At 37.1% G+C, this 25,509-nt stretch overlaps 2 protein-coding genes across 2 annotated transcripts in view; one reads left to right on the top strand and one right to left on the bottom strand.

The window, feature by feature from the left end:
• The window catches only part of LOC108678455 (neuronal acetylcholine receptor subunit alpha-10), a 34,696-nt gene extending 29,321 nt beyond the window's left edge, over window positions 1–5,375 (top strand). Inside the window, exon 13 of the mRNA XM_018166876.2 lies at window positions 402–5,375. Coding sequence (XP_018022365.1) covers window positions 402–495 — 94 coding nt within the window. The 3' untranslated portion in view covers window positions 496–5,375. The remainder of the gene's footprint in view (window positions 1–401) is intronic.
• Window positions 5,376–5,723: 348 nt separating this feature from the next.
• LOC108678454 lies at window positions 5,724–14,041 on the bottom strand. Its single transcript, XM_018166875.2, has 6 exons — window positions 13,908–14,041; window positions 13,511–13,655; window positions 12,479–12,530; window positions 10,036–10,220; window positions 8,913–9,092; window positions 5,724–8,247 (listed from the first exon to the last, which is right to left on the bottom strand). The coding sequence occupies exons 1-6, from the start codon at window positions 14,039–14,041 to the stop codon at window positions 7,930–7,932; spliced, it is 1,014 nt and encodes a 337-aa protein (XP_018022364.1). The 3' UTR covers window positions 5,724–7,929.
• Between the last annotated feature and the right edge of the window lie 11,468 nt (window positions 14,042–25,509).

Below are 25,509 nucleotides of genomic sequence, written 5' to 3'. Positions count from 1 at the left end.
ACAACGTTGGTGAATTAAGGTTCAGTAACTACCACATTTTGTTAATATACTGAAAGCAAGTCACTCACTAGTTACAAAATAAAGTAACTTGACCTCTAGAATAAGTTGACGAGTTATTTGTTTGACACTAGGATTAATTGACTAATTGAATTGATTGTCAATAGAAAAATTGATTAATTTATTCATTGGCATTAGGATTAATTGACTTGTCAGTCCATCTTCGTGTTGGAGCTCGCAAGGATTTCTCGTCTCCCTTGGAATATTTAATTGTCTGAGATTCTGTTGTTTACTTCAGCAGTTATCAAGACATGTGAAGTGCTAAATTAATAATATATTTAATTTAATTTTACAAATTAGTTCTATATTTATAAATATTGTTTCTAAGTGATGTGTTCCGGCAGGCTGCTGCTGTGGGTGTTCCTGGTGGCGACCGTCAGTAGCACCTTCGGCATCATGTACATGTCGCCTCACACGCGCCTCTTCACGGCCTACTGAACGCCTCACAAACGCCTCTTCGCGGCCTACTGAACGCCTCACACGCGCCTCTTCACGGCCTACTGAACGCCTCACACGCGCCTCTTCACGGCCTACTGAACGCCTCACACGCGCCTCTTTACGGCCTACTGAACGCCTTACACGTCTCTTCACGGCCTACTGAACGCCTCACACGCGCCTCTTTACGGCCTACTGAACGCCTCTGCGCCAGGAATAAACGTCTGCACTGAACATCTTAACTCGAAACAACCGAAAATTTTTTTCGGATTGTGTCGAAGAAAATAAGAGGTTTAAAGTAAAAAATTCAGCAGGATTTACATACAAATCAGACGCCATTTACAACTTGCATTAAGCCCCTATAAAATGTAAGCTGTATTACTACGGGATCCCAACGGTTTATATTGCGGTGGCCGAACTTTAGCACTAGTAGTCTAGTTCTTATGTAGTCAACAATAAAAAATATAAACTATAGCAATGTTGTTCATTGATGCGAGTGAGGGTCGAGAGTTGGAAGCATTATTACAAAAATGCATTATATTCATCAACTTCACAATATCCAGGCTCCTCTGGATATTTTCATATTTTTTCATTCGGTTGAACATTGATTCAAGAAGGTCATGAGAAATGCTAAGAATTGTGAGAAAATTCTACGTTGGTTTGGTGACAATGACATGGAGCTCCTTCGTTACTAACTTTGGTATTAAGGAGGCAAGGTTCAGAGTAATGGCATACCCAGCGTCTCATTTGTGGGCAGTAACCACAACTTTTTCCTCCACTGACTCTTCTTCATTAATGACAGTAAAACTTATCAGGAGCTTGGAAATATTACTCGATAATCGCCACATCCTTTGCTCGCAGTCTTTGCGGGATCAAGATTTGGACAAGCAAACAGTGAGTGTTACAGAGCAAGGCTGTGGAACCCGTAAGTGACCTCAAAACAAATATATTTCTTTGGATGATGCCAAAGTTTATCATTGAAAGATGTAAAAAAGTCTTAGTGACCTCGCTATGACTCCGCATTGGTGATACCAGCATAAACGAATTTTTCTCCGTGTGAAGGAATTTCGAGTTTCAGAAAATTAGTCATACTTCCAATAATTTATGGTAGTCAATTCTCGCCTGATCTCCGTTTTTGAGCGATTGAAAAATCCATTATGTATTTTACAGCTGAATGATCACAGATTCTCATCATCCATTGCACTGAATGGTTACTCATCATTCATTGCGGTGGAGAATGAAGAATGATCAAGTCGAAGCCACACGCCCGGAAGTGGCTGAAAACTTGGAGGCCCGAAAACGCTGAAAAATGCAGCTCCGTCTTGAAGCATTGAGAGTAAATCCTTCGCTTTATCAAGTGTGGTTAATGCTCAAACAATTACAATATTAATGGAGCGTTATCGTTATTTAAAATGTCAGTATTACATCGAAACAATCAACCCAGCAATGTTATTATAGCAAGTCGTGCATCGCAAATTTTCAATTGTCTTAGACACGGCTAGAATCAACAAATATTTTCGATGAAATACTTCATGACGAGTGCAGATATACTGACATGAGACGTTTTTCCTTCCTCCCCAATCCCACAACACGTCGCAACGCCGTCTCAAACATCATCCGTGAACGTCTGTAATCAACACTCGTTGAACCTCATCGATGACTTCATCATTTCGACATGATCGCTGACATAATCGTAATCAAAAGCATTTAATTTTTCCCAAAAAAATTCATATTGAAAATGCGATTTTTCGTTGAAAAACGGCTTATCCACCGGTAACGAAAATTTTGTCTTACGGAAAAGTTTTTCGGTCAAGCGCGCTTTGCACTCAAAAGATCCTGGCGTCATATTTATGAAAGGAAAATCCTGGCTCCCATCTGTTTTATTCGCACGTGAAACGTAATGGCTTTCTGACATTCCATCAAAACCTCTTGAACAAAAGCCTTCAAGATCTAAAAGAAATTAAAGACCGATTGATATTTCAATACTGGAAGAATTAAAACAAATCATAATTATTATTATTAATTATTCGCTATTGCCAATTTTATTTTCCGGCAAAACGTTATTTATTCCTAAATGACTCGTCAAAATAATCTCTCGGCTCCGTATAGAGCAATGCAATTCGTTCATTTGATGCGCTGCAATTTGTTTAGCAGCCTCTGCATTTTGATTGCTTCGAACATGTAACTTCGTAAATAATTTGTGTTAACTATTGGAATTTTTCAATTGTTGAGAGTTAAAAACTTTCAAACACAGATTTAAATTTCAATGTGCAGCTTCGGATCATTTTTTCTTTAGTTGAAGTTAACGATGATTCTACGAATATGAGAATTTCTCTCCTAAACTCTGCATGATATGCCATTTGCATTTTGGAAATAATTTTACAGATTATTCCATTCACTAGTTGAAATTATCAGAAAAAGTGTCCGGTTATGTAAGTCCAGTAAGTTATTTTAAGATGAGTTATGACTAGGGTTTTTTGCTTGTTTGCACTAGTCTATAGGCACCGTAGAATGCTCTGTATATTTGTACTGACAAGGAAGAAGAAGAAATACCATTCAATGAATGTATTTCTTCAGTAACCAATGGCAGCTGACCGCGATTCCTCAGGATCATCGACGTTCGTGATGCGATGATGCCATCCATGTTGTGATAGATGTGCATGAAAAGTATTACTGAATTTACTGAAGCATTACTGAATACAGACATACTGAATTTCTCATGTCTTGCCGCTGATCAATTATGAATTACAGAGAAGGGTCAACATGGCAGAAATATCTACTAAATAAGTAATTCATTATTGACTTCACAGCATAATTAAAAGAAGCATACGAAGATCAGCAACAAGGATAGGTTTCTTGTAGTTGTGAAGATGCTTCATTAATTATAGAGACTTTCGTATGGCAAACATGTGAGCTTCACTGCTGAACTCTTGATGTTCATGAGAATGGAAAATTCCAGTAAGTTCAAGGTTGCTTAAGTAGTAAAATTACTGTAGTTTGCTTTTAGCCGTAATGCGATGCTGTTCTTTCGGAATTAGTTTGACCCATGCAATGCCTGCTGATGCATACTTTTTGTCGTTTTTCGATATGAAATTATCTTAATGATCATCGAAACGTTCTGATTTCTTCCCAAGTGATACAATATTTTATATAATACAAAAAATGTCCAGATAATTTGACTGTGTTATAATGTTTAGTCTAATCCCGATATTATTGGCCGTATAAGTTCAGTTGAAATGCTGTCAACTAAATTTGCGTAGTTTGTGCGATAAGTCATGTGATGAAATCCCCTTAAGGAGACGATAACAATAACGATAACTGATAACAAGACGCAATTGCTATTGCGGCCGTTTTAATTGATTTTGACGTTCGTAAATTGCTGTTAATTTTACCCTTGATAGGACTTTCTCTTCTGGTCTTCTAATGTTTAACGATATTTGTTTGCTGCTGAGTTTTTTTTCTAGTTTTCTTTCAATAATATAAGAAAATTTTTCTTTTCATACGAATTCTTCTACAATATAAACTTGCTGTTTCTTCGAATGTGCTCAATTTATTTAGCTCATATGAATTTTTTCGTTAGTCAGAGGATTGAGTCAGGAGTAAAAGGCTTAAATGCTTGCTTCTTAAAAAATGTAAATCATTCTGCCTACACGAATCAATTTCCATTAACGTAATTGAATTTTACTCAATTAAATGAAACTAGACAGAAACACCGGACGCGGTTTGTCCACAGTTCACGACTTGAATACTATGGCGTTATAGCTCTTTTAATTGGCGCGCAGACATGGCAATAAACAGAAAATTGAATATCTGACGCTGGTTTGAATTGGTCAAAGTATGTCCAATTCGAACATGTATTTACTTATAAGCATTTAAGAAATTTGTATTAACAGGTAAAAATCTCCGCTGATGAACTTGATCATGTATGGACAGCGGACACTATAAAGGCCAATGTAAACAATCTTACTCTATATTGTGTAAAATGATATCCGCAATGATGAAAAATTATCTAACTTCAGTATTATTCAATATCATCAAGTTACAGATTTTTATTAATAATATATTTCTTTTTCCGATCATAAATTAATGTGTCTGCGCTACACTTATTTTAAGTAACAATTAATGCTCAAATTTAGGGCGTTATAGCCGTGGTGACTTGGTAGACAGATGATTATTATCAGAAACATGATAGCGTTACCCCAAAAAGAAACAGGATTTGCAGGAGATATGTAATCCACTAGTTGGTTGAGCATGGATATGTCAAATAAACCATCCTCTATGTTTCTATGACACTGACCATCATTTTTTTCAAATTAATTTTCAATATCGCATCTTCAAGGATCGATCAAATCTATTCAACTCTGCCGATCTATCACAAGCGACATCGTGCAGTATCTTTCCTCCATTGGTTTTCCCTCTAGACTTACGTTTGTTTAATATATTATCGTTGCTATGCTTCTCTTGCCAGCTACTTCACTAGCAGGTATTTAGATAGCACGAATAATTGAAACTGTCCACTCTTACATAGATGAATCTTCTCTTCTATTAACCAAAATTATGTAACTACCGTAACTGGATTTAAGCCAATTTTTATTTTTGAATTGTGTATTATCATTTTGTTGAGTATTGAATTTTTCAGTGAATGTATTTAGGGTTTGAGTGAGAATTCTTGAAAGCTTTACTCCGCCGTTTATGCTTCCTCAGTTTCAACTGATCAATTATTAGCAATAATTACTTAGCAATAATTCGGAATAATGCTGTTCTATAATTATTAAGGCAAATACCGTGTCATTAAGAGTTAAATACAACTCTATTTTGCCACAGCTTTGAGACGTGATATCGTTATCGTGCAATAAACTCATACCGATCGAGTTGAGCAGTCTTCATTTCCCACATATAACTAATGAGCTAGGTACACGTAATCGTCCTGAGATTTTTAAGTTGTATTAATTAGAAGCTGAGTTGAACACAATTATAAGTAAATTTTCCCAAGTAAGAATTTTTAACGGGAGACATCAGTTTAAATACTGTATTTCTTCACGTAATAATGCTCCCTTAATTATTTTTCGTAGGATTAGCTAACATGTAAGCCATTTAAACACAAATTTCTTTTGTCAATAAATTACTATTTGTAAGACACTCAATCACTGGTAACAATGAAACGTAAAATGGAGACAGATTGTATTAGAAACACCGTAGAAAGTCGCAAATAATGGGAAGTTTAAGTGTAGTTATTGAAGATAAAATTTATTCAATAGTTTGCTTACATGTTTAATATTGAGACACAGAAAATTACAGTCGAAGGACATTTAATTGTGAAGTATATAAAATGAAATATTATTCGAGATGTTCTTTTGAAGGAAGACCTCAAGAATAACGGGAAATTTTTAAGTTTATTCTTCAGCTTCAATTTTTCCAGGTCACCAGACAGATGTTTGAAACAGCGACATTACAAACTAAGAGCACCAATCAATGGTTAAATTTTTCGTAATAGCGATCATTTTTCTCTAGCTGTTTTCCAACTAACAGGTTTCCAGCAACTTTGTCGTTAAAAACACGAGAATTGTGATCCTGTCAAAGGTAATCGAGAAAACTATTGAGTTTCCATTGTATAACTTAAGCCAATTTGGGTTATTCGTTTCTATACTTCTGTGAAATTTTTAGTGATACCTTCGCATTTAAATTATTAATTTATTAAAATTTAATCAATAACTGATGATAGCACCATAATCTTCAATGACATCATAACACAAAAATATTTATACTGGTTCAGCGCTCATTAATGGGAGTGACCGTATTAATTCAAACGACATAAGCATATCGAAGGTGGGTTACGGTTGAAAACCGTACTGCAGTGCCTGCATAACGAAATCTAATCCCATTTTGGTTAGAGCCAACATTTCATTGCTATCTTGTTATCTAAACTTACTGAGATAACTACACAAGTGCTATAGGATGATCAGAAATCCCATGTTTTACATAAAAACAACTTGTATGAATTTTCTGACTAACTCACTACAATGATTGTCCCTTGATATCAACGGAAGAGTTAATGGACGTTGCAGTCCATCAGCAAATTGATGTCTTACAGTCGTCAACTACATGTGTATAAAATATACATTAGACCTTTTTGAAAATGAGTTACAGTCTTACAGAGCAATATTGTTGTTAGTAAAAAGTAAAAATGACCTAATGCTTTCTCTATCACACAATTACGGTAAGAGTATTACGATACTGATATTCATTGTCAAGATATGAGTAATATTGATGACTACGGACAACAAACATTCAAGTGGCACTAAAGCCAGTTCCCTGTTCCATTCTGATCAACCGCAACTTGAAGTCATGCAAATTAGTCTAATTTTTTTTTCATTTCCAAAATCATGCTAAGAGCCTCGAAAAGTACAAGCCCAATTTTGATCTAGTAAATTTAAGAATAAATTCTCCTAATTTTATTGAATGCTAACGTAGACACCAAAGCTGTATGGAGCTGATGAAAACGTTTTAACTTGATGGAACGGACTTGGCTTTGTGAGAAATTCCCAGCTTCTAGAGCTGCTCACGAATGTCGCAGTTGAGCCTTCGACGAGGTGTAACATTCGAAATGATTCGGCGCACATCTCTACCGAATTTTTTCTAACTTAATTTATGATGTTTAATTTAAAGTGGTAAAATGAGCGACACCCCACAGATCATGAGTGATGCTACGTAATAGCTGTATTTATCAGTTTAAATTCAGTCATGATTTTGCCAATTGGACATCTAATAAGCTTTCTAGTAACACAGATATATCAAGAGAACTGCGAAGACATTCAGTTAGTTATAACAAACAATTGATAACATCCTAATAAACAGATATTCACGTACATCTATTGTTATGCATGGGACACCAATTAGGCTATGACTCCGTGTTTGATTATAGACATCAACTCATCAAGTGAACTCATTGTCACTTCGGGGTCAGCTTTCTTTACATCACACGTTTGAGAGCTTTAGTTAGTTTTCTCTCACTTGCCTTTGTACAGTTTTCCGACGTCAACAAACTGATATTTGGCATAATTACTAATCACACCTGAGTATGAAACTTCCTATTTTCATATGAAGGCAGGGGAAACTCTAAGTAAGGAAAACTACATTTAAAAAAATATCTCCTATTTGAAGCTAATACTGCTCACTCATCATACAATGCTTTACTTCCAACAAACTTGGTCTCTTGCTCATTCATCTGCTAAAACCGTTCGGTGCATTTTATCTAACAATGCTATTGATTATCTGGCATACAAGTTAAAACTTTGTCGGTGTAAAATTGTTGCTCAAGCTTAACTGATGTTCTTCCTGATCTGTGCCTGAAGCAACAATTTATTGATGGGCGTGTTCAGGCAGTTTTTGTTCATTATCCACCTCTTTTCATGCCTATGCAATCAAACTTTCTTGTTATTAATTTACAAACTTCGCTATTGATCCTCGTCTCATCAGTTTATCGCTCGTTCTTAGTATTTGCAACGACATGCCAACGTTGTAGTTGCTGAACTCTGTATTCAAGAGAGATCTTAGAGCGCCATCTATCTCGACCTCGAGTCTAGGCAGCTCTTCTCTCAGGAGATCACCCAAAACTTCGTTAAGGATCCGGGCCAGAATGCCGCTTGCTGGCAAGTTTGTCAGCTTGGTCTTGAGGCCAGAAATTTCCAAACTCGTCGACACATTACGCACCTCCAGCCGTCCTTTCACAACTCGCAGCCGAACTTTGATCCGCACCTGTAGAATAACTCTTTGGGTTACAATTTGTCCTTGGCCTCGTTTATCCATAGTTTAATTAATCTATAATCATTAGCTCCAGTAACTTCCATTGATCTCATTGCACACGACGAATTGCTATAAGAATTTTTCTGATGTAAGGTCTCGTTTGGTTCAGATTGAAGAACACCTGGACTAGACTGATGTATTTGGGAAACTAATTTACTAACAATTAACCTTGAAAACTTTCAATCTGTACGTATTCATTATTAGCTATCATCAGTAACTACTTTTGTTCTACTTTTGTGTAACATTAAGGTTTTCTTAGCAAGCATCATAAACTGGCGTTTAAATCGAACATAAAATTCACATTTTTATAACGAACATAATAAAACTTTTAATTTGAGTCACGACTGTTGACCATGGTTGAACTATATAAGATTGACCCACGAGAAGTTCCGTCTTTCAGTTCAGCTTTCTTGTTACGTCACTGAGATCGAGAAACGTAAACAATCCCGTCATTACCATGACAGATTGGTTGACTGGTTTGATCGCATTTCAGTGAATGGTTAACGCCCGTGACGTCACTGAGATCAGTGACGTCACATGCAAACAACAAGCTCCATCCGCATAAATGAGCTTCTCATGGGTCAACCTTATACTAGTTCAACCATGCTGTTGACAACCTGAGGATGCTCCGTGGTGACCGTGAAGCCGCCTCTTCTCGTGATGGGGATAACTCGCGCAATCCTGGCTTTGAGCGCATGTTGCCCGCCAAGCTTCAGCTCCTTGTAGCTCAGCTGCAAAAATGCTGTCAACTCCCCTACGTTCATCTTTACTTCATCAATCGTGTACTCAGAAAGTCCCTGAAAAATTAGACACTAATAATGGCCTTGCATTTCTATAAATGTCAAACCTTCATTGCAAAGTCAGTTTTGAAGAAATATACATACAAGGTATTTAGCTCATGTAAATCAGCTGCAAACATCCTGCTAGATCTTCTACGTGCATGTTAACTTCGACGATCGTGTTATAAAAAGTTCCTAAAAAAGTTTTAATGTTCTGGAAAAGATATAAGACTCTTTATAATTGAACCAGTATAATATCGAACCCCCGTGAAACCTGATTTTGTATTTACTGATCTTCAACTCTGAGCCTTGGTATTCTTGTTGGCTACTCAGCAAGTAACAGGGAATTAGGAGTCTAATAAAACATGTGGTAATTTTCCCAAAGCTGTGTAATTTTTCCACGGCTAGCTAAATTCAAATTTGCACTTGACATCCGAGTAAATTTCGAGCAATGTTTTTTTTTCTTGCTCACCTGTAATCTTATTCATACTTTCCTAAGTTTGTAACGAACCCTGGAAGTTTTGAACCAGATGTCACGGTAATCTTTTCGTAGAATAAATAAATAAATAAACCAATACATTTATTCCCAAACCTTGTTCAATTACATCCGCTTATATGGAGACTAACTTTTAAGCTCGCAGTGTGGCCACAATTTTCACTAATATAATTAGGGTTAGCAAGATCTTCACGTCACGTGTAAAGACAGTCTTATTTCTTCACTTGTAAAGTCAATCCTGGACGCAAAATTCAATTTTCTGTTGATTTACCTATCAAAATTATTCGATAATGTTAGCATATTAGTGGTAGTTATCGATAATTTGACTTCATTTAGAAGTAGTTCTCGAAAAAGAATCCTTATTTCTATTATTCCAATTACGTCTCGTCTATCAGAATGGTTAATTTGCAATACGTACAAATAGCGATCAACAGATATTTCGTTAAGTCACGTAGAGGCACTCACAGTTATGGTCATTGTATCCAGGTTGATGGTGGTAGTTAGCGCTGAATGGCTGTGCTGGATGACCTGGTCTTCCAGCACAAGTGGGTCGAGAGTGACACACCCTACGGGAGGTGTCCTCATGTTCACCCGCAGCGCCTCCAGCAGCGTTACCAGAGTTTCTTCTCCCACAGCACTCACCGCGCCTCCTGCAAGGTCATCAAAGAACTTTGCTTGATTCTCTCTGCTCTATTTATCTTTCAATAAAAACACTTTTATTAATTAGAGAGCGATTCCGCTCCCCAAGTTCTTCATACGCGTACTGAAATTGTGTTTCACGTGAATGGTGATATTGAGCGCCGGTTAGATGCCACGTAACATATTAATTTTATTCACTAAAACGGAATTCGCCGATTGAAATTCAGATCAATGAGCCAAACCCTTTGAATAGTTCATATTTAACAACGAGATTTTTACGTTTGCATGAAGCACTGTTTTAATTGCATTGTTTGTAACGAGAATCCTCAAGCACCAGCGCCCTATCGGTTTAATGTCAAACGACGCATGGCTTTGTTGTACTCTAACAAAGCTTTATGGGCAACTGCGGCTTGAGATTCAATGACAAATTGGACTAAAATTATCGAGCTGTAAAATTTCGGTACTAAACAATATTTATTTACTCACACAACATATCATTAATACATGACGCGACGTCCGCGCGCGTTGACTGCAGTAATTGCAAAAAAAATGGTACACACGATTTCTACCAGGTGGAACGAGAGAGAGATACTCCTTCACTATTTTACAGCAATAGCCCGTTTCATTATATGAAGCACCTTTATGTTGAGATGCGTCAGTAGGAAAGAAATTCTCACTAGCAATGCTTCTTGTTTCAGAGAACTTCCGTAAAAGTATTTCGGAATAGATTTTCAACCGAGAGCTTCTAAGAAGGGAATATACCAGAGTGACTTGAGATTTTAGAAGTACAGATTTGAATATTTGAAGATGTCATTGCTAACGGACAAAGTCCTGCGACATCAATGCTTTTGTGCAACGTCCATTAATGCCTTTGGTGTATCATGGCTTTATTCCATGCGTATAATGCGTAGCGTACAGAGATGCCTTTAGTATGTCGTAGCTTACAACAATGTTTCAAGAGCTGTGCAGCGTTCAGCAATGCTTGTATATAATGAGGCAGCTTTTAGTGGATGTCTCCAGTTTTGTGCATGATTCAGATTCACTTATTTTGCGTCACAATTGGGCTCCTCTCATTTCCAGTCGTTACCGAATAGAGGTTAATTTACAGTTCTTAAAATTTCCCGCTCCATTCAGACGGAAGGGATGCAAACAACTAAATTCACCGACGAAATAATAGTTAATTTGGCCACTGATAGTGAGCTTGAGATTGTAAAGTTTGTTGCGTGCGCGGCTTACTGTGATTTGATGGGTGCAAAGTATGAAGAATAATAGAATCGGCTGCTTTAAAAACACGGCTCAAATAAAACATCTTTAAACTATCAGTGCTATATAAAAATTCATCAAATTTCACCCGTTAACACTCCAATTATATTACAAAGTTAAAATTATTATTTAACTTGACGGGTGTTATTGAACCATCGTCTGAAAGCCCCTCTGATTATAACACTGTTCGGGAATACTACCAAAGTATACAAATCAGGAATTTTATTTTATATTGAAGACCAGAGCGTATTTCTTATTAATGATTTTCTTGTTAATTTTCTTGATGCTGCGAACTAGGCTGTTTGCGGGATTTGAAAGTTCGAATATAGGGTTTCCAAATAACATTTCATTTGACTTTACGACGTTTCGAATATTACATATTCATTATCAAGTAAATGAAGTGTTTTACAACGCTTGAAATTGAAATTTTGGAATGACTGGTCTCCCCGTGGACATCCCTCATGTGGTTCTTTGGGCCTCCGGTCTGGAGATGGCACGTGAGGCGGCGACTTAAGGTAGTTGTGGTCAAACCAATGTAGTTTACATTTTGGAGAAGTCTACAACCTTCTCTTTTGCAGGAAAATTTGTAAACAACATTGGTTTCTTGGAGAGGTCCTGATTTTTTACATGGATTTTTTTTTTCATAATGAGGTTCTTGATTTTCTGATTTTTATAGTAAATCAAGGGATTAATCCGGTCAGTCGGTGTTGTGCATCTGATGTTATTTTGCACGATTGCATTGAGGACTCGTTCATCTGTCTTATAACCGCAGTTCATCTGGTTCTGGTAGTGAATAGTCGTGATGTTTTCATTTACAACAGGTTCGTTGTCATTTCGGCTTTGGCGTGCTCGGCAATTTGAAATTTCAATGTCGACTGCTCTGTTTGATTAGCCATTGTTCACCAATATTTGCTTGCAGGTCCGAAGTTCTGCTTTCAAGTCACCAGCTGAAGCACAGGTTTTGAACGCTCTTTGTATGATGACGCGTATGGTGTTGGTTTTATACCTATGTGGGCATTCACTTTCTTCGATCGTGAAGCTTTCTTCTTTTCCGACGTCTGTGGGTTTCCGTTAAACTTAGTGAGATAAGAATTATTATCCTCGACTTGAACTAGTAAATCGAGTAAGGGCAACTTACGATTTTATCCAAATTAATATGTGAACGTTAAGACTGAATTGAGTTCTAAAGCCGCACGCAGTTCTGTCATGTGGTTTATATCCCGGACAACGACAAAGATATCGTCGACGTATCTACAGTAAAGCGCAGGCTTGATCTGATTATCCAATAACATTCGATTCTCAAGTTCACACATGTAGAATTCGGCGAAAGAAGGGCCTAAAGGACTGCCCATAGCTACACCGTTAATTTGTTGATCAATTTTGTTATCGGGTGTCCGAAAAGGAGATTCTGAAGTACAGAGTCGGAGGAGATCAAGTAAAATCTTTTTCGTGATTGATGGAGCCGGTATAATTTCATTGGAATAGACATGTTCAGCAATTATTTCCAGAGTTTCTTCAGTGGGGACGTTGGTGAACAGGCTTGTGACGTCAAGTGAAGCCAAATGACCGGAAGAGCGCTGATCACGAAGAATCTCCAGGAAGTCACCTCTAGATCTAAGTGAGAATTTCTTCGGAATGTAAGGTTTCATAAGAGCATCCAATTCCTGGGCTGTCCTATAGATTGGGGACGTAACTTGTGTGATGATAGGTCTGAGCGGGTTATTCTCTTTGTGATTTTTGACATTTCCATATAGCCGTAACCAGGAGAATAACTCCCAACGATTGGGGTAAGTTTTTTAGAGCCTGCAACTGAGTTGGCTGTATTGATTAATTTAATTGCTCTTCTCTGAAGTAGTTCCGTAGGATCTCGTAAGACACGCTGGAATTTTGACTCATCAATACAATTTGGCTTATTTTTGAAATATACTCAGTTTTATCCAAAATCACGAAAAATGTTGCTTCTATCGGCTTTTCTTATCACGATTTGTTAGTTATCTCTGAGTTGCTTTGCTGCCAGTCGTAGAGCTGGATTTAGTACTTTCGAGGTCGATGAGCCTCGCTGTTTGGTGGCTTCAGCTCGTAATTGATCTTTCAAGTTTGGGTTGACGTTTATTTTGCGGTCGTTCTTTAGTTTCAGCAATGAATCACACAACAGTTCGAGTTCAATTTGTTTCTTAGTACGGCTGAATTGGGACATTACATGGCAATTCAGTCCGAGATTTAGGAGCTCCTTTTGCTCCTTGGTCAAATTAAGTATGAGAGGAAAGGTTGATGTAGCCTTCAGTTTCTCAGTATGTAGTTGATGTAGCCATGGATTTTTTTTTCAGTATGAAAAATAATCCATGTAAAAAATCAGGACCTCTCCAAGAAACCAATGTTTTTACAAATTTTCCTGCAAAAGAGAAGGTTGTAGACTTCTCCAAAACGTAAACTACCTTGGTTTGACCACAACTACCTTAAGTCGCCGCCTCACGTGCCATCTCCAGACCGGAGGCCCAAAGAACCACATGAGGGATGTCCACGGGGAGACCATCCCCCGCGCGGCACTGGAAGCCGGCACGAGCATCATTATGCGGTGCCCCGACGCTGCAAGACTGGCGATAGCTGAGGCTCTCATCATCAGGGAAGAGTCCCCAGCTATCAATCTACAAACTACCGGATTCGTCAGGACATTGAAGTTGTTTTCGGAGTCATTTTAAGTTTAAATATTGTATTGTATCCACTATACCCTTCGTACGTACTATTGTCATTCCAAAATTTCAATTTCAAGCGTTGTAAAACACTTCATTTACTTGATAATGAATATGTAATATTCGAAACGTCGTAAAGTCAAATGAAATTTTATTTGGAAACCCTATATTCGATTTTTCAAATACCGCAAACAGCCTAGTTCGCAGCATCAAGAAAATTAACAAGAAAATCATTAATAAGAAATACGCTCTGGTCTTCAATTGCATGAAAGAAAAATCAGGAATTATCATTTATAGTTACGATAATTGTTCAATTTGCGTTTCGAATTTTCCGTTTTCGTTCAGACTTTACCGGACTTAAGGTTTCCATCATTTCAATCTTTTGTTCATTCATGTTTTAGCTACGCGCTGGTAAGGACTATATAGTGCACATTCTTCAAATACATGTGTGAAAACCAAGTGCTTTATAATTTATACGAACTGAACCTGTATGACAGAACATTTCACGAGTGACCGAAGTAGTCCCACGGCAACACAACGCTTACGAAATTAAAATAAGTGTGAAATATGTATTTAAGGTATAATACTCATTTAAACTCTGTGTCCAATACGAAACACACTCATCACAATGCTATAATCGATGGTTAGCTTACGAGCGTGCGTGATAGACATAGTCATTTATTCACGTTAAGAAGGTAACTGAAAAAATTTCCCGACTTTTCTGTCTCTTAACAAATACCACAGAACAGAAATCTAAATCTGGAGTGAATGAAACATCGAGTAAATGTATCATCGTCATAACTATTTTCTCGTAACGAATTGCTACATGTTTTCCTAAAAAACTTCAGTACGTATAGAAACCAAATCGTTTGAACATCTGAGACAAACCAACAAACAAACGTACATTATTTTACGCCAGTATCAGCTTTGCAAGAGTACATTTTCTGACACTTGGTTGCGCTTGCCGGGTGTGTCTGGAGAGATCGATCTGCTTTATGTTTATAAATAGACTAGGTGAAGCTTACGCTGACTGCGCTCAGCTCGCAGCACGCAGGCAAATACGTGAGACAAATACGCAACACGCAGTCGAGTACGTGAGACAAATACGCAACACGCAGTCGAGTACGTGAGACAAATACGCAACACGCAGTCGAGTACGTGAGACAAATACGCAACACGCAGTCAAATACGTGAGACAATTACGCAACACGCAGTCGAGTACTTGAGACTTGGTCCATGTAGCGATACACTTTTTCCCATACTGTGGGTTATCCTGAAACAGTTTGGTGGTACGACCAGAGGGCCTATCTGTGCTACATCCGTTCTCTGCTCTTGTTGCCGGTAAGAAAATGGGTCACTATTAAGACCAATTAATTTGAAATGGGTCACTATTAGGACCAATTAATTTAAAATGGTCACTATTAGGACCAATTAATTTAAAATGGGTCACTATTAGGACCAATTAATTTAAAATGGGTCACTATTAGGACCAATTAATTTGAAATGGGTCACTATTAGGACCAATTAATTTAAAATGGGTCACTATTAGGACCAATTAATTTGAAATGGGTCACTATTAGGACCAATTAATTTAAAATGGGTCACTATTAGGACCAATTAATTTGAAATGGGTCACTATTAGGACCAATTAATTTAAAATGGGTCACTATTAGGACCAATTAATTTGAAATGGGTCACTATTAGGACCAATTAATTTAAAATGGGTCACTATTAGGACCAATTAATTTGAAATGGGTCACTATTAGGACCAATTAGCTTTTCTGAGTGCGCTTTTGCCACAGTCAAACTCTGCATGCTGCTTTTTTTATGTCCTCTGATTGTGGTTGAAATTACTGAAGAATGATGAATGAAGAATAGGAATTGTGGCAACTTTATATGAGAATTAGGGAACAAAATGTTGAAGACTGTTTTCTTGTTCTGATATAAACCAGACAAGCTCATGATAATTATTTTCAATAATGATAAAAACAAAGAAAATTTAATCCTCCATTAATTGAGACGACTTCAGTACTAAACGAAGACTTAAATCATCACAACATTAATTGACTTCATCAGAGGTTTAACGGGTCAAATGGCTCATAATAATGCATCAGTAAAATTAGCAGGGAGACTGAGATGGTAACGTTAATGAGTAATAACGTTAAGTGGGTGACGGTGCGGCATGGACGCTAAGACGCCTAATGAGGCGAAATATCGTCGCCTAATGAGGCGCAGTATCGTCGCCTAATGAGGCGCAGTATCGTCGCCTAATGAGGCGTTGCAGTAAGCAGCCAGTTCCATGAATGGATGATAATTGTCAAGATCAGTGAAATATTGAATGGCACCCCAGAATTCAAGTGGCACTCTAGAATTCAAAACCACCAAACAAAAATGGTGGAGCTTGCGTCGCAGAGATCGGTTCGAGTTCGACAACCCCACTCGTCCTAGGCCATATCATCAGTTCATCACTGATCAGTAATCAATCGATTATCATCACTCTCATGCTCATATTGCACTAAGCACTTTTGTTAATTGTTAAAAATTAAATTGGGGTTATTTTATCAAGCGGTAAACTTGCGGTTCCAAAAATGGCGGGAAACCTCAAGTCGCGCCGCTCTGATGGTAATCTATATAATCCACGCGTACGCTGGAGGAAATTCAAACTTCAGAGGTGGAACTTGATGCAGTAAATTTGCAGTAAGTCAGAAAATACCAGAAAAACACCAGATTTAGGCAAATATACCAGATCTAAAATGTTCATACCAGACACCTCTGAAAATACCAGATTTGTGAAATCTGGTATAGAAATATACCATCTGGCAACGCTGCTAAAAAAGAATTGGACATCATTCCACTAAACTCCTTGTTTATTCCGTTAGAAATGAAATTTAATGAAAGTTTCCATAGCATTTCCTTTGGCTGAAACGTAAATTGGATTGAAAACGTAATGAATTTAAATGAAATTGAAAACGTAATAAATAATTAGAGAGATTTAATCAAAAAGTGCACAAGCTTTAATATAATCAAGTAACAGATGATAACCTGTAGTTAGTGTTCACACTGACTCGTTATAGGGGACTAAATTTCCCACTCGGTCAAACATTTTTTTAGTCCTCATTGCTGAAAATGTTACGTAAAATTAAATGAAATGTAAAAAAGAAATTTATGTAGCAAGATAAATTTTGATGATTTTAACTCCACGGAATTTCAAACAACAATTTCAGCTCGTAGAACTAAAGCAAAATCGCAAATTTCTTCTCTGTGTCTTCAATTGTGCACACAGTAAATTCAATCTGAATGTCAATTGGAATCAATCATCAACTAAATTTATATTGCAAATAAATCGATTTTACATGAATTGTAAAATATTCTACATGATTCATTATCAAAAAATTTCTTGCAACAATAGCACTAAATAAGATAGTTTATAATTCAATATTCAATAACAATATATGACCGTATGAAACGTTTGATTTTATCCGATGAACTTGTTCTCTATTTCTGCTACCCGTCACCGAAAATGATTTCGTATGGGGGACTTGAGAATTTCTTCCATCGCTTGCATCAGCTTAGAATGTTTCCTTCTGCATGATCTATCCGAAGCAATAAACGTCATTTAAATTAACATATATTTGTTTTGAGAATTAACAGGTTCAGATATCATTGCTGATCAATTTCAGAAGAATTTTATTATTAAACTAAACGGCCGTACAGGTTATTTTTGTGCGCCAGACACGTATATAACATTTAATATCTAGTTTATCTTTAGGTTAATCTGATCGTTGGGGATTGATTAATGTCTCTCATTCAATATAAAGATGATCTAAGAAATTTTAAGAAAGAGCCAAATAGTATCAATAATTTTCGCAATTATTCAGAATTAACTCTGAAACCTTAAGTAGTGTGAAACATCTTGCCGTTAAAACGCAAATTATTAATTAGGATGTAACACAATCGTTCATCGAATTAAATCGTTGTATCAATAATTATCGTTAATAAAATGCAATTCTTCGGTCCTTCTGTCCGCAATAATTAATAATACACAGGAATTTTGCACCAAGTGAAATTACACGACAGAATCGACACTTCGGTAGTGACAGTTTTTAAGAAGACTTCGAACTTCTACTTTCATTAAAACTGTTACGACTTACGAGTCTCTGTACTTTGGCTGACGGAGCGCTCGAAATCGCCGTTTTTTTGGGGTTAACTCAACTATTCAAATTTTTGTAAAAAAACACCAACAAATAGAACGAAAAATCGTTAGCCATGGCACTTTAATAAGCGCGAAGGAAAACATGGTAGTACAATCATTGTTGAAAACTACGTTCCATGCAAAAAATTGGCTGCATACAAAATCAGTATTCGATGTAATAAATTCCAACGTACGTAGATGCACAGCGTGCACAACAGAACTCATAGACCAGGTTTGATCGCATCCGAGCAGGAATAACGTCCTTATACCTGAAGAAAGAACCAATTTTGAAATTATTTACCAGTAAAACATGCAAATTTATATATGGGAAATATTTCAAACACAGCATTTTTAATTCTTTGGACATAGTTTCAGACGCACTACCAAAATAGGGCAAAATTCCTTGTGAACTTGCGATATAAGCAGACTAATGATATAAGTACTTAAACTGAATTTGATAGTAGTTAGATATAGATTCGTCGTCAACAGATGCATTATTAAGCCAGAATAAAACATTTGGTTTTAAGTGTATTCTGCACGATAAATGTATTCTGAAAGTTCAAAAAATGTTCCGTTTGTATAAAATTCAAGTCTAACTTATAGTGGCTGCCTAAATTTTATAATGAACACAATGCTTGATTGTTCCTGACTTCCGTAATTAAAAATGTGAAAAGATGTTATCCAGTTTGAGCAATTTCACATTGCTGTGAAAAAATGTAATTAGTTTTATTGTTCACGAGTACATAAATATGCCACGTTGAGATGTAAGAAAACCGCCAATAACATAACTGTAGCGTGTCCTACACTGCTTTCCTATTCAACAGATATGTATGACTTTAATTGATCGAATTTCTCTACTAACGAACGATTCATTTGCCACACATGCCATAAGGTAAATAAGAAACAAGTTATAAAATGACCGACCGTGCAATCTTCCCATCATATATACTCACATCAGTTGTAAGTGACATAAACACTCCCCCCACTCGCATCACTCTCTCGGTATAAATCTTTTGTTAGATGTTCAGGCTGATGAAAATAGTGCTGACATAACTTCCTTCATTTTCATGCAGTCTATTGATGTGGTTTATTAGTATAGTTAAAGTGGCTCTGGATTTAACAAGAAATTATGAAGGAGATACAATTTTTTTATCGGAATGTGGGAGTAATATAGCTAGTCCCGCCCGCGGTCACTGTTCAGTTAACTAAATAACACTTGACTAACTAAATATGCATGGCACAAACCGAAGGACGCATAGAGGTTATTCATGTCCATGTTCCCAACCATCCCCCCCACACTAGAATCAGACCTATAGGTTTACCGGAGGATTATTCGATCGTGCGTGCATCTGTGGGTAGCTGTAGGTTATATTTTGAGCACTGTTATCTTAATCTTATTTTGCGCAGGCATTTCATCTCTATCTTGTTCAACGCTTATGAATGAATATTTTGTTTCGAATGGAGATAATATTCAACTGGGACAATAAATTCTAAACAGGCTTGTTTATAGCTGATATATGTGAATAGTTTGCACAATTTCAGCGTTTGTGCATCGCGGCATCAGTCAACTTTGGCTCCTGTTAATTACAAGCTTATATGCAAAAATGAAAATAATGTATATGAGATAAATGATATTCGATTTGAGGTCAGTTCCGTTGCGTACATTTTTTGCGTCTTCAAGGTTGGCGTCGTTGGTTTACCTGTTCTGATAATTTCACCTATTATCGTTTGAAGTTTTCAGGTCCGTGATTCGAGTCAAAATCTTTATATGTTAGCTTTATCAGGAATGTATGGAAAGTTTGAAAGGTTTCTCTGTTCTAAAATAGCGATTGATTTAATAATTTTCTTCTCTAGAAATTTCAACGCATGAAGTTGAGGTTTTCCATTTTTTATTTTTAGTATTTTTTTCGCTCTTGATTGTGATCTGTTTATTGTAGAAACTATTCCTGCATCTAAGTTTAAACATCGAGTGCATGAAGAGAAGTGATCTTCGGGAGAGTGAGAGATGTGATCTTCGGGAGAGTGAGAGGGGTGATCTTCGGTAGAGTGAGAGGTTATCTTCGGGAGAGTGAGAGGGGTGATCTTCGGGAGAGTGAGAGATGTGATCTTCGGGAGAGTGAGAGAGGTGATCTTCGGGAGAGTGAGAGGGGTGATCTTCGGGAGAGTGAGAGATGTTATCTTCGGGAGAGTGAGAGGGGTGATCTTCGGGAGAGTGAGAGATGTGATCTTCGGGAGAATGAGAGATGTGATCTTCGGGAGAGTGAGAGATGTTATCTTCGGGAGAGTGAGAGGGGTGATCTTCGGGAGAGTGAGAGGGGCGATCTTCGGGAGAATGAGAGATGTTATCTTCGGGGGAGTGAGAGGGGTGATCTTCTGGAGAGTGAGAGATGTTATCTTCGGGAGAGTGAGAGATGTGATCTTCGGGTTTGTGTCGTTTAACACATAATAGGATGATAATACTTTTTTCCACATGTATAATCTTGGTTTTCAATGTTGAAAAGCTGTCGTCAAGTATCCGTTGTGAAATATTGAGTCATTAATGTTCGCCTTCATACCAAAGAGCAGTCATTGACTCCGACGTTAGTTCTGTGTTTCCTAGACTTAATTCGCGTTGAATTTCCGCTTCAGTTCTGGTGTCCATGCATAGCCATAGCGTTATCTAAATGTCGTAAGAACATAATGCATTTTGGTCTTAAGTCAGGATGGATGCTGGTTCATAGAATGCTCTTGCTCAATAATTCTTTAGCTTTCTAAAAGTCAGTTTGGGTTCGCAGCAGAAGCGTCGTCAGAAAACTTCACAGAAGCCTGAAGGCGCTTAAGCTGTGTCTGTGAGTCTGATGAGCGGGACATGAATTTGGTTCCTGAATATCATTCAGAACTCATAAGGTCTGTCAATTGTTAAGCTTCTAATTCTTGGTTTCCTTTCCCGCATACCAGCATGCTGATTCGGGCAGTATTTGCACAAGGGCTGGAATTAACTCGTCATGTAATACCTGCGAGGCCTTCGATCGCTGCTCCCCTGCTGGGCTGTACGTCGTTTGTTGGGGGCCTTCGATGTTGAGCTTGGACAAATGAATGAATTCGTTGCACTTATACATCTCCACAACAACCTTTTTCGCTTGATTTCATGTCACTGCCTAACTCTTTATTTTTGAATCGGGGACGGATTAATCGTCACCTTTAAATAAATGTTCTTAATTTCTTTTGCTTTATTAATGATTCGATAATAATACAAATTTAAGCATACAGGAATAAGAACAGGACTGCGCAAAATATAAAATTACACTATTTCGGATTTCCACCCCTCAAAAATTGTGGGCCTTCGGGTCCAAGGCGAGCTGCATGGTGATTTGCTATAGCGCGCAGTGATGGCGGCACAGAGATGCGAGAAGCTAGGCGGGGGTTTGAGCCTCGGGAAGCTCGATTGATTTCTCGGTGTCACTTGTGGACGGCGCTCGGTCGAGTTATACACACGAGAAATATACACAAATATACATTTACACAAATTTTACATATTACACAAAATAAATATGTCCCAGGAGATGTGTAGTAATACAGGAGATTTCTCGGTGTCACTTGTGGACGGCGCTTGGTCATCGTCAAAAAGGTGGGGCTTCTAGCACGGCCTTGGGCGCGTGTCTCTAGACGAACTCTGAGTATGTGTTACAATTATCCTAAAAGATATACTAACTGTACAAACATTTCTGGGCGGAACTTGGCCTTATCTTTCTTCAGTAATTGTCATGCACACTTTGGACCATATATGTACAGTATATATTTCCATGTTACAGTTTTTCCAGAAACCCTCCTTCCTAAGACATGTTGTCTCTCAAATTCGTGTCCACATTTTTTACATGTACTCAATTTCTCCCAACCACCATCAACTTCTAACTTTGCACAAATCTATTGCAAGCTTTACATGTATAAAATAAAGTCAAATAACAAGCCGAATCTCCATTTAATCTATAACGCTACCAATAGCCAAATAAGCAGGAATGCGTGCATAAATAGTCACTGGAAAAGTTTCACAGAAGAGGGAAGCAATACACTTAGTATCCTTTGGATATGTCATAGCATATAGTCTTAGTATATGACAGTCAGTTATAGGCCCACAACATTCATTACTCATTTAAAACTTAAAAGCCAATCTGATATTGATATATTCTTTAGATGTTGTTCTTCTAATTATTACCATTAATGCTATCGAAAGGATTTATAGAATCAGAGCAATGAAGTGCGAAAACTGAAAATACGACCGTCAATGCCGATTGCGCTGCCACAACATTGAAATTGCCTGCCTTCAACGATCTAATTTATTAACAAAACTAAACCGCCTCTCTCTAGCGCAATCAAGAAGGCATTAAAGTCATTATGAGGTTATCAAATCCTACAAATCTTAATTCTGACAACTATTGTACGTTTTTTATTAACGAGTGGCGAGGTAAGGGCAATATCTGCTGAATGGCAATTTATGTGTCATTGACGGTTGAGCAAAAAAAAAAAAAATTGGATCTCAGTTCAGGAGATTCAGGAGAGTAAAAAGTGAATGAAAACTTAATACAAAATAATGATTTTTGCAGATGAATGAGAAAAATAATATACGTTTAAAAATTACTTTATAAAGACAACACTTCCAAAGAATCCAGTATCTCCAATCTTACAGATGTACAATAAATTTTTCATCTAATTTTCAAGAATTAAAAAAATTTATTTTTCAATTTTTCTAATATATATAAATTTTTTTAATATATAAATTTTTTTCAAAATTATTTATTCTGTTTATTGATTCGTGCATTGCCTCTGATTTCACACAAGTGTGCAAAATTTCAGATCAAATAGACAGTTAAAAGTGTGTCAAATATCAGTTATAAGATTTGTAGCTGACAAAATATTTTTTCAAATTTTTTAATATTGAAAAAAAAATTTTTAAATCATTTATTTTGACATTTGATCCATGCATTGTCTCCAACTTTACACAAGTTGGCAAAATTTCAGATCGATAGGATAAGTATAAATGTATTAAATTCCGATTACAAGATTTGTAGCAGACAGACAGGCAGACAAACAGACAAGAAGTGAAGGTAAAGAGAAGTGTTGTAATAATAATAAAAGTATTCATATTATTTGAAAATTTTGGTGAAACCTTAAAGATAGATTACAAAATAATCAGGTGAAACTATACACGTAGATACCGTATAAATGATAACCATTACCATTGACCGTTTATCCGAGTGGCCAACGAGATAGTGGCGGCCAACTGCATGGCTGAACTGGCAACACTGGGCATGTCCTTCTCATGATACCGGCTTCGGGAGAGAAAGTTCACTTCAATGACAAATCTTTCGTCTGATGTCGTAAACAATCTAAATTCTAACGATCCTAACACATAGCTACCTCATTTTCCTCTGACGTTTTCTTTCTCTTTGGTTATTCAATGAATCACCATATTTTTCCGATTATGCGAACGGCACGTTGTTTCCTCAAAAACATAGATTCGGCTTAAAGATACTGATGCATGGGTGCGCAACCAACCACTTGTGTTGTAATTAAAGTTAGCGACAGGACTCTACGCGAGGAGGGCATGTAACGGCTTGTGATGTAACATGTTATACATGTATCAATGCGAAAAATGATTAGGCTTTATTTCTTTGCCGAAATTTTTTTTCACTGAGTTCTTAATTATCAAAATTTACTTTATTAGAAAATGTATCAAAAGAAATAAAATTGTTAAATAATTTACATGGAAATTATGCATTAATAATACGAGCATATCACTCGATGCACTAGAATACTCGCCGACTGCATTGCTGCATGTTCTTTGACACTGAATTAAGTGCTCGAATTGCATAAACACTTCCTCCCTACCATATGACAATAATATTCAAGTAATTTCAAGCTGTAGCATCGAGTCTTCCTACGAAATATCTCCGTGTCAAGAAACACAATAGCAAAGAATATATAATGAGATGAATGCTCGAGGCCGGTGCGTGAGGTCAAGCCCCCCTCAAATCAATACATTTTATATTTATTTCCGTAGATAAGTACGCTAGAGAGCATATGTACAATCCTTTGAAATTAAGGGGTTAAGAGGTTCATTTACAAATCTTTCATTGCAGATCTTCGCTTGGTAGGCTGAAGTGCGTGTAAAATTTAAATGGCAGCGTCTAGCCGTCTGGCGGTTTAATTACTATCGTTAAGGAGGCCAAGGGAAGTGGAAGATAAGTGGTGAATAAAAGGATTGCACAAGATCGAATCGTGCATTTACGGCCTAAATGTTAGTCATTTACATTTTTATAATTCTCAGCGTAGCGGAGTTTTGTAGAAAATCTTTGGCGCACATGGATGTAGCTTATAGCTTCTCATTATTCGCTATACTTATACTACAGCGCAGTGCCGACTTTAAAAAATACTGAGATCCTGCTTAAGCATAACTGCTTTCGAGTAGAAAGCTCTGCATCAGGCGTCACCTAAGGTTGCCCAGACTCACCCATAGCAAGCTAATACGCAGTACATAATTGGATCTAAGCATTGCGGAACTGATGCTATGCTTTGGCTATGACTGGGCGTTGGATGAAGGGCTAATTTAAGAGATGAATTTGTGACCCGGCCACGGTTGCGCCTTCGATTTAGGTGTCTTGTCGACTTTGAAATATTTCGAAATTTAATTGTAAACAAATAGGCTGTACCAGAAACTCAGTAAGCAACTCAAATAATTTTTTAAAATTTTATATATATATATCATGTCCATTGATGACTACTTGAATCAGAACTTATTTGAAATATTTTCTCTGCGAGCAATATCAAAATTACTCAGCATTTTATACTTCATAAACAATATATTCAATTTACTTGGCGCATTCAATAGTGCATACATGCACGCAAAATTCCAATTCGTCTGCGATCAAACGGTTAAAATTCATCCTTAATGGGCAACCACACTAAATAAAATAGTAACATGATATATTGACATGCTATTGATGTTCATGAGGCAATTCGCAGTCAGGGTACTGAGGATATCCATTAATGTATACATCGTTCCCTTGACCTACCCTACTGCTATGGAGATATCCCTTGACCTACCCTACTACAGGGAGATATCCCTTGACCTACCCTACTACAGGGAGATATCCCTTGACCTACCCTACTACAGGGAGA

This window comes from Hyalella azteca, unplaced genomic scaffold, assembly GCF_000764305.2.
Source record: "Hyalella azteca isolate HAZT.00-mixed unplaced genomic scaffold, Hazt_2.0.2 contig3121, whole genome shotgun sequence".
Classification (NCBI taxonomy): Eukaryota; Metazoa; Arthropoda; class Malacostraca; order Amphipoda; family Hyalellidae; genus Hyalella; species Hyalella azteca.
The sequence above is the reverse complement of the archived record's forward strand: the minus strand, read 5'-3'. Positions and strand labels throughout refer to the sequence as shown.